Below are 9,969 nucleotides of genomic sequence, written 5' to 3' on the forward strand. Positions count from 1 at the left end.
GTGCAAATGGCGCTTAAAGCTGAAGCTTAGAGCTTATCTCCACTTCCCCCTGCCTTATTTCTCCTCTTAGATCGTCGACTCCCCCCACCCCCACCCCCACCATCCAATAAGCTCAAGAGTAGTTTGAGGCAGATGGGGCCTTTAACTTTCTAGTCCCTTGGGTATAGAGGCCATGTAAGGTTAGCAAGGGTACACCCTGGACAGCAGCTCTCAATCTGAAGTCTCCGGGCGGATTTGTCTCCCACCGGGGCGGTGGTGCGTCTCCTCATCAGACTCCTCGGGCTGGGGCGCAAAACAGCCGTCAAACTTGCGTCGAAGGCGTTTCTTGAGCTGGAAGGTACGCTCGATATTTGCCTGGGTGTACTCCTGTTCCTTCAGCTTGGCGTAATAGTCGGAGAACTTGTTAAACAGGATGGAGATGGGCATACCGTTGAGGATGATGCCAAAGGAGATGCAGCCGAAGGCCACGCAGCGGCCAAGATAAGAGATGGGGACCACGTCTCCGTAGCCTACAGTGGAGATGCTCACCTGTAAAGAAAGGATATTGTGCATTATCATTCCATAGATATTACACTTACGACATATACCCTATGAAGTTATTCCAATGAGTGTCTACAGGGGGTGATGGCAGCCAATTAGCCACCTTTCTTGGACAAAGACAGTGAATACTAGATCTTAAGGTCAAACGTTTAACAAAGAGGTATAGATAAAAACTATCACTAAAAACAGTAGGTTTTCCTTAGATTTACATGAAAGTAAAGGGTATGGATGTCATTATTCGTTGTAATGAGAGCAAAGCCATCCCATTTACAACCACAACTAGAGGAGTGTGCTCAGTAGGGTGCAGGTCTCCCCCAGGCATACGTATTTGGTGACAAATAACTCCCTTTTTTCCCACCTACCAGGAGAAGGGAAACATGCACACACACACACACACACACACACACACACACACACACACACACACACACACACACACAGAAAAACCAGTGTTTTCCAGACATTATAAGTTTTGCATAGCACCTAAATCGATTGCATGGGAAATATGGAGAGAGAAAAAAGTTAATATATAGTGCTCAAGCTAAAAAAAATCTACCTAATAAAAACTTTTTGCCTGTCAGTCTGTGGATGCGCAGCCTCTTCCCAATATGAAATAATAATAATAATAATGATTTATTTGTGGGCGCCTTTTAGCGCACTCAAGGACACCTTACAGAAAACAGTAAAAAACAAAACAAGCAGCACTGTATCAGACAGCATAACATCAAAACAAAGCAGGGCATAACAGGCATAACAGATATAATTTCAAAGCCCCCTATTAAAAGACTCATGTTTAACCTTCGCCCTTTTCATGATATATAATGAATGAAGGCGATTGGCTGCTCTGCTGATTTACTTCCATTCATAAAACAACTGTAAGAAAACATAGCTCAGCCGTGGGGAATGTTTTATTGTAGCTACTGAGATGCTTTCCTGCTGTGACTATGATTAATCCTACTCTTGAAATTGTACTTTTATAGCAGAGTTTTAACATCGGAGACCATGGCACTTCCATGTGGCAGCGAGATGAATAAGGTGAATGATTTTTGACTCATCCGGTGTTCCTCCAGTTCTCCTGTGCTGAGATCAGCGGTGAATGATTTGCTAGTTTGTGAAACATGATCGATTTCTCATTTACTTTCAACATTCATACCCGGATACACAATGTTACTTTGACACTGTCGCTACCTGGAGCTGACTGAATTTGCGCATGCGCACGGTTGACTCACATCAGGCAGCGACGGAGAGTAGCATTGGTCGAGCGAGCTAGAGAGTGAGTGAAGAGAGGGAGCGGCAATAGCGAGAACAAAGGTTTTGAATCACCGCCACCAACCTCTCATCAAGAGGTTCTTCATCATACACTCATAACAGTGCACAAAATATAGTATGCTGATAGGTCTAGTAGTTAGCTGTGGACAGATACACACACATGCACATGCACACACATGCACATACACACACACACACATGCACGACCAAACACATACAATATCCCCTTTATGAGCTCTTACTGACAGTTTAATCACTTAAGCTATTTCTTTATATTGACATCTCTCTGACATTGGTTTCATTTATACTGACTAATCGGCTGCGCTGTAGGAGGTAGACTTGAACACCCCTGAGAACGAACTGGATCATTTGAATTAAGGAACACACTGGGACTTTCCCATCTCTTGACTCCAACCTCTATACCCGGCCAGAAACTAAATGCATTGCAGCGATTAGACAGGATTAGACACGTGTAAGATAACAGCTGCTACCAGACAGATAAAACCAAATGTCCCTAAATCAGACAGCAGGGGGAGAGAAAAAAAAGAAAACCGTGCTGATGATGACTTAATACACTGTAGCCTAACACCCTGTGTCAGGAGGATCAAACAAAACAAGTGATACCCCAGGATTATATCCCATTATACCATGCAACAAATCAGGAGGAAATATGCCTTGTTTATTTCTTGGCTCAGCTAAGCATACGAGGTTTAGCTGTGAACGGTTATTGGAAAACCTGAAGCTGCAGTAAAACTACTCCTAATCTTGTTTACATGCAATGCTAAATGAATCAAACTTATTTGCCAAACTTACAATTTATTCCATTTGCAAGACACTAAAGCTTTGCAATTTCATAGTAAATTAAAGATAATATTAATGGAATAATGGCAATCAAATGCTAATAATAAACATCAAGCACATTGGAAGAAGAAGAAGAAGAAGAAGAAGAAGAAGAAGAAGAAGAAGAAGAAGGAGAAGAAGAAGAAAAAGAAGAAGAAGAAGAAAAAGAAGAAGAAGAAGAAGAAGAAGAAGAAGAAGAAGAAGAAGAAGAAGAAGAAGAAGAAGAAGAAGAAGAAGAAGAAGAAGAAGAAGAAGAAGAAGAAGGAGGAGGAGGAGAAGGAGAAGAAGGTAAAAATGAAAAATGATAGAAGGAAGTACATTATGTGATACTTAGATGTATGGTCTTATTGTCTTTCTTTGTTAATAGAGTTTCAGACAGCCCTTGTGATTTGCCATATACATACTTTTTTTAAAGGGGTAACAGTAAAAGGTGTAAGACTTGAGCATGATGGTTTTCCTGCAGCTTTTGTAAGGTTAAAAAAAAAACCTCTCTTGGAAACCTGCATAGATTACTGGTAGTTGGAAGTGATCTAGAGACTACTCACCGCAGCCCACCACCATGCATCTGGGATGCTGCTGAATGGTGTGCCGGGCTCATACACCTCCACCGAGTGCATCAGTGCAGAGAAGGTGAAGATGCCCATGGCAATGAACAGAAACAGGCAGCACACCTGGGGAGGAGAGAGAGAGTGACAACCTTCACAGTCGGGGCTGCATGAACAAGCAAATCAGTGGACTGCCAACCCAGATACTTGCCAAAAACCTCAATGCTTGAACTGAACTGGATGCTTGCAATGTGTGTGTGTGTGTGTTTTCTCCATTATTCCTACTGTATAACTTCAGAATTTGAAATTGTGATTTGGATATTCAATCGACGTCAAGATCCTGTATGCACCATACCTGCTCAGAGCACTGACGGATAGTGAAACCGAATGCCCTCATGCCAGTGGAGTGTCGAGCCAACTTGAGGATACGGAAGATGCGCATCAGCTTGACTACCTTGAGCACCTTACTTACTTTGCTAACCCTAGTCATGGTTTTCAGGTCTTCTTTAGCATTGAGGTCTCCAGCATCAACATAAAACAATTCAAAAATGATCTGGAGGAAATAAGGCATAACGGCCACCAGGTCAACAAAGTTGAGGGCACTCTTCACAAAGTGTTTGATGTTGGCAGTGGTGAGTAAGCGCAGGAAGTACTCCATGGTAAAGAACAGGATGGAGAAGATCTCCACCCACTCCATGTATGTTTTGCCATAGAGCTTGTACACCCTGAGCTCATTTACTGTATTCAGGGTCATGGCCACAATGGAGATGAGGACAAAGAGGCTTGAAAACACAGCAAAGGCTTTAGCTGACAGTGATGAGTAGGGGTTCTCCATTAAGTCCCAGAGGGACTTCCGGTATCGTCCAAGGAACATGGACTTGTAGCCCTCCTCATCCTGGTGTGGCTTAATCTCATTAATCAGCTCCTGGTTAACCTTCAGTTGGTCTTTGATATCATCCACCTTCTCCTCAAACAGAATGCGGCAGCACCTAGGAAGAAGCAGATATTTTATTGTGACTCTTCACACGAATAATTTCCCCCATACACCACCCTGTGGAGCATACACGCAAACATGCACATAGCCTTCACACGGAAAATACAATAAACACAAAACCATGCAGACAAAGGCATATCTATGGACAAAGTCTAAGCACACCTTGGGGTGTCCTTCATTTTAAGGCCCCAGAATTCCATCTCTTCTTCAAAATTGATGGGGCAGAGGCTCTCCATCACCCACATGACATTGCTACAGTAGAAGTGGAAGATGTAGTGGAAGAACATAGGGTCCTTGTCGAAAAAAAACTCATTGTTCTTAACATTGTAGTCATCACAGAGCGTGAGCCGCTTGACCGGATCTGTGCAGAGGGCGAGGATCCCAATCCTCGTCTTAGGATATCGAAGAACCAAATGCTTGGGGATATGAAAAACTTTGCCTCCTACATTAAGGTTGACAATATTTGAATGCCTTTGGTTTAGTGATTCCTTGTTTCCCCTTTCAACTTCCTCTATGCGCTTTTCGGAGACAGCCGCCTGGTCCAGATTGTCCATGGACGTCCATGCTTTAACAGAGCTGTCCTGTGCGAAGGGAAATTCACTCTCCTGCTCTTCAGTGCTATTAGAAAAGCTTACATCTCGTTTGACGCTGGCAAAAAGACTGGAGCGCCGCTTTTTCAGCACTTTTATCTTGGGTTTTGTAGCTTCCATCCCAACAACTCCTTAGGAGAGGTGACTTTCAAAATCCCAATTATCTCACCAGCGAGGCTCTTTTTCCCCAAGTTCAGGTCCAGTCGGCGATTAAAAGATAAAAGCTCTACATGGGTAACAGCATTCCCTTCAGTTGGGATTTTCTCCTTTTTCAAAATCTGTCCTCAGTGGAGGAAAAAAATGAAAATAAGATAGCAGGAAAGAGCTACAGTATATGCCTCTCAGTGTGCAAGAAGATCAACAGCATGAGTCGGGGATTCGTCCTCCCGACTGATTCTCTAATCCTATTGCTGTTCTTTCTGTCTGAACGCAAGTTAAAAATACTGTCCACGAGGATTAGTGTTGTAATTTAGAGCTTTGAGTTCTGAGAGAGGAAAGGCAGAGAGAGCGGAGTTATGGCAGTCTTCCATTGCAGACAAGACTATTATACGCTTATGTACAAGCAGTCCTAATGAAAACAGGTACACCAGTTAGTCATCTGTTAGTATACCGTTTTTATTTTTCTACTTCAGAGGACATTTATTGCATGCAGGTAGAGATAGTAACAGATAGTAACAAGAAAGGTTAATAGACCTGAAGTGTACACTTTGGTGGTTTTATACATATTTGATATTTGTTCAGTCTTCTTTTTTTAATTCTGGTATAGTGTTTAAGATCCTATTATCTCTATTACCTATGCACCAGTGTTTTTGTCAATGCTCTCATTACACACACACACACACACACACACACACACACACACACACACACACACACACACACACACACACACACACACAATGCTGTGTAAAATCAACTTTTAGGGAAAATGCCAGGGCCTACGGTGGTTTTTTTGGGAACACTGAGAAAGATTTGTTCTAGAAATTGGAAGGAGTGTCCTGGGTGATCATCTCGATAGCCTGTTATATAAAATATAAATGCCAGAAGGTATGGGAAGGATGAAGGTGAATTGCATTTCTTTGTTGCATCAAGATATGCTGATGTAGCATTTTTAATCAAATCTGAATTTGGTGTGCTCGATGAGACAATTTGAACAGCACAGAAACAGGTCGATGTTTTCAAAGGAGATAAGGGTTAAGATGACAAGCTTGTTCTACAAGTCCTCAAAATGATGGATTACAGAGAAAATTCTATAGCAGCAATTGAATCTGATTGATTTTACTGATGCACTCGCACAGTTGTAAAAAAGGTTAATTTTGCTACACGACGAAATTACTGTGTGCAACTGTGAGAAAATGTCATCATTACCATGTCGTCCTGGGTACAACGTTAGACTGCAACCGTTAGGTCGTCGGCGACTAAATCGGCACCCCCCCCCCTCCTCCTTCAACCCTTGGGTTGTTGTTGTGAGGAGGGTGTGTGGACACCCAGCAGGACTAAAGACAAAACCTGTCAAAGGGCGGATGAGTTCTCTGTGAACCAACGGCCATCCATACCTGGAGAGGAGACGGGAGGCACCAGGTACTCCCCCTACTGAAACACAATGATGACCCAACCTGTTGAGTCATCAGCTGTGCTCCTACGACCGCCATAGGTTATGGAACTGATGATGATGATGATGATGATGATGATGATGATGATGATAATGAGTATGACCATTCATTGCAAGTATGATCATTTTCATAGAAATAAAATGTATGTTAAAGCAACTCTTTAGTCATTCCATTTCAGGGATCTTATATAATCTACATTCAAAATAAGTTATGTGTGTAATGGTTCAGCCCACATTCCCGGCGTCTATGAATGGTATTTTCCGAGTTACCGGAAAAGGAACTGCAAGTCTAAACAAATAATTTTGAATTAAAATATTTATTTTAAGTTGGATTTCATCTAATAGCATGATTATAATCGGTTCTTGAATGTAATAAACAGGAAATAATCTATTACAGAAGGATTTCGATCGCGATATACTTCCTCCGTGCACCACGTGACTTCCTTTCCGGTCTGAACTGACAACATGGACGCCAGCCGCGTGCAGCCGATCAAGCTTGCCAGAGTAAGAAAATATAGAAATCGGTGAAAATAATGCCATCCGAGTATCTGGACACAAACATTAATATTTAGGTTTGCATACGGTACCACTTTCTTACAAAACAGACGTAACTTTAGTATTAGTATTAGTGAATGTGTCTTGGGCGATGATGCTCCCATCACGGAGGCCCGAGCATGCCACAGTCGTGCACAGCGACATGTTGTAGTTAGCGAGAAGAAAAAAGGCCTTTTAGTGAATTTTGAGTCTTGGAAAAATATTTCTCCTGTAGGATTTGATGTCTGCCCTTCTGTAATGTCTAAAATTGCTCTAAAATTTGATTTCAGGTCACCAAGGTGCTCGGAAGAACTGGTTCCCAGGGACAGTGTACACAGGTATGCTAACACGGCTAATATCGCTGCTTTTGTTGGACGTTATCATCAGAGCTTAACACTGAAACTTGCCGTTATTTTATGGCTCAACTCCAACATATTCGATGTGTGTAGTAAAATGCTACAAGCATAACACTGGTGTTGTTATTTGGGGTTCAGTTATCACATAATGGCGTTGGAAATATCAATTATAAGTGAGACTGTTAACTACCAGTCCCTTTGCATGTATTCTGGTCTAGTTTTGTTTGTCAATTGTTACAACACTGATGATTTAACAAACTCACGGGCAAATGTCGCCCATCATTCACCCAAAGCTCGACGTGTTTAACTCCATTCGTCTGAAATCATAATTTCTCGTGTTCCTGTGTCCTGTTTTCACGCAGGTCCGCGTTGAGTTCATGGATGACAGCAACCGCTCCATCATTAGGAACGTAAAGGGCCCCGTCAGAGAGGGAGATGTGCTGACGCTGTTGGAGTCTGAGAGAGAAGCCAGGAGGCTGCGATAGGTGAGAGGAAGAAACCTGCCGAATCTTGTAGTGCTTTGTAAAGATAGTCTGCATTGTAATGGAGTACATTTGGCAAAACCAATATGTCTACAGTGTGTCTGTGAATGTTCTCATTCATCCAGGTCATGGTTATCCAAAGGAGTTGAATCAAGTGCAACTGGACTTGGTATATATCCGTGAAGACGTTTCGCCTCTCATCCAAGAGGCTTCCTCAGTTCGTGCCTTTCTGACTAGACCAAGCTTTCTGACTAGACCAAGCTAGCCCAGACTAGCTTGGTCTAGTCAGAAAAGCACGAACTGAGGAATCCTCTTGGATGAGAGGCGAAACGTCTTCACGGATATATACCAAGTCCAGTTGCACTTGATTCAACTCATTTGGATGTCTACAGTATATTAATAAAAGCTGGTTCTGCAGTTTTAGATATGTAATGTCATGCTTACTAACACTGTGGACATGAAGCAGAGGATACAGTAAGAATAGAACAGCACTAACAAAAGTGTACCTGATTTTTGTAGTATCACTTAGTATTGGTCTCGTATATGATTCGAAATAAAAGTATTTTTGCTGTTAAGTGTCCATCAAATCCAGCACCACCAGTACTCTACGATAGGGGTGCACCTATATCACCCTTTCATTGTCAGTGCTGATTTTGAGCACAAATCTCACAGTTTGGGCTGATATGAGCACCGACGCAATCCGGTACTTTTGAACAGTGCAGATGTAGACCATTAGTTTGGGCTCAATAGGCAAAAATAGATTCTTTTTTTTTTTTCACCACTGACGAAATACAGGCTTCTTTGTGCCAAAAATGCAGTAAATCACACCATTTTGCATCTGTTTATAACATGATACATTTGGCTTTTGGTATAGGATTATAATCTTGGGTAAAATCTGACACCAATATTTTAGCCTGGTATCAGCCTGACATCTGATAACATCGGTATTGGTGCATCTCTGGTCTGGTCAAAATTTGTACTGAGATGTACAGTTATTATTAGATCTAATAGGTGCTTGAGTAAATTGACTTAGCTAATTAAGAATCTGATGCCAATTAATTGAATTTACCATAATTGTATAAAGAATGAAATGGTGGTATATTGGTTTTTGAGTACTAATGTCATGTGTTAACTCAGATTTTAGGAATATATGGCTAGTGAATGTAGATGGCTTTAGACACGTTACTGGTGTTTTTGCTGAATAGACCCTTGTTCTGTCCCCGTTTGGCTACTTTCGTGAGAACAGTTTATAAATATGCCATGGAAAAGACCCATTTTTCTGACATACTTTATAGCCTTGTTTATTTGGATAGAACGACACAACTTAAGCATAGTAGTCTCCAATTGTCAGTGAAGGCCAAGAGGGTGTGTGGGCTTTTCATTCAAACACTACACAACCAGATTTCACATATTGGCCCCACATTCATTGGACACATCACATACACAATTTTAGTACACGAAAACATAATTTACGCTTAAGAAAATTATATCTCAATAAATAGCTAACTATACCTCTACCCAAACTGTTTTGGTACATGTGTTCAATTGAAATGTGATTTTGACTTATCCTTTCCTTGTAGTGCCCGGTGAAGCTGAGAGGTGCCAATCCAACGCTTGTGGAGCAAACATGCCATCTGTTCTCCTGCAATGGTGTACATCTCACTTGTGGATAAAATGTTAAAATAAATTTTGTTGAGTTCAAAGTACTGAGTCCTATACTGCTTTTTCTTTTTTTAACTGATAATGTCAATGACTGACTGGATTAACATTACTTCAGGTAGAATTGGTGTTCTATCTTGGGACTGTAGGTGTGCAGTACAGCTGAATCTCAGTATTTTTACATCATTTTCCACTGAAGAACAAGGAAGATAATCTATATAATACGACTAATAATTCTTGCAGTTCTTAATTGGTCCACAGTTTCCCAAAACCTATGAGTCTGGCAGCTGTTTAGCGAGGCTACTATACACCTCATAGAAACTGGTTGCTAAAAATAAGATTGTTGACTATTCCCATCTGAAAGTCCATTAAGTTGGGTATCCAAAGCCTCTAGCTCAGTGATACTCAATCGTGCCATGAAGAGCCATGTGTGTTTGGGGGGGGGTGCATTCCAACCAAACACTATGCCAGCGGTGATGCCCTGGTGGCTCAGTCAGTTAGGTGTGTAACATGTAGGCCCAGGCCTAATCACTGTGTCTGGGGTTTAT

General features: G+C 41.7%; 2 protein-coding genes across 2 annotated transcripts; one reads left to right on the forward strand and one right to left on the reverse strand.

The window, feature by feature from the left end:
* Positions 1-210: 210 nt before the first annotated feature.
* si:rp71-39b20.4 (potassium voltage-gated channel subfamily V member 2) lies at positions 211-4,898 on the reverse strand. Its single transcript, XM_056293846.1, has 4 exons — positions 4,351-4,898; positions 3,550-4,183; positions 3,195-3,320; positions 211-528 (listed from the first exon to the last, which is right to left on the reverse strand). Exons 1-4 carry the CDS (start codon positions 4,896-4,898, stop codon positions 211-213), a joined length of 1,626 nt encoding a protein of 541 aa, XP_056149821.1.
* Positions 4,899-6,825: 1,927 nt separating this feature from the next.
* rps28 (ribosomal protein S28) lies at positions 6,826-9,468 on the forward strand. Its single transcript, XM_056293644.1, has 4 exons — positions 6,826-6,894; positions 7,215-7,262; positions 7,643-7,765; positions 9,343-9,468. The coding sequence occupies exons 1-3, from the start codon at positions 6,856-6,858 to the stop codon at positions 7,763-7,765; spliced, it is 210 nt and encodes a 69-aa protein (XP_056149619.1). The 5' UTR covers positions 6,826-6,855; the 3' UTR covers positions 9,343-9,468.
* Positions 9,469-9,969: the final 501 nt, after the last annotated feature.

The sequence above is a fragment of the Lampris incognitus genome, chromosome 14, assembly GCF_029633865.1.
Source record: "Lampris incognitus isolate fLamInc1 chromosome 14, fLamInc1.hap2, whole genome shotgun sequence".
NCBI classification, from domain to species: domain Eukaryota; kingdom Metazoa; phylum Chordata; class Actinopteri; order Lampriformes; family Lampridae; genus Lampris; species Lampris incognitus.

Bases quoted from the DNA above. Each gene is read 5' to 3' on its own strand.
- si:rp71-39b20.4 (XM_056293846.1), bottom strand. From the start codon at position 4,898: ATGGAAGCTACAAAACCCAAGATAAAAGTGCTGAAAAAGCGGCGCTCC. The intron at 3,321-3,549 runs GTATGGTGCATA...TCTCCTCCCCAG, and splicing joins TCCGTCAGTGCTCTGAGCAG to GTGTGCTGCCTGTTTCTGTT. The intron at 529-3,194 runs GTGAGTAGTCTC...CTTTCTTTACAG, and splicing joins ATGCATGGTGGTGGGCTGCG to GTGAGCATCTCCACTGTAGG.
- rps28 (XM_056293644.1), top strand. From the start codon at position 6,856: ATGGACGCCAGCCGCGTGCAGCCGATCAAGCTTGCCAGA. The intron at 6,895-7,214 runs GTAAGAAAATAT...ATTTGATTTCAG, and splicing joins AGCCGATCAAGCTTGCCAGA to GTCACCAAGGTGCTCGGAAG. The intron at 7,263-7,642 runs GTATGCTAACAC...GTTTTCACGCAG, and splicing joins CCCAGGGACAGTGTACACAG to GTCCGCGTTGAGTTCATGGA.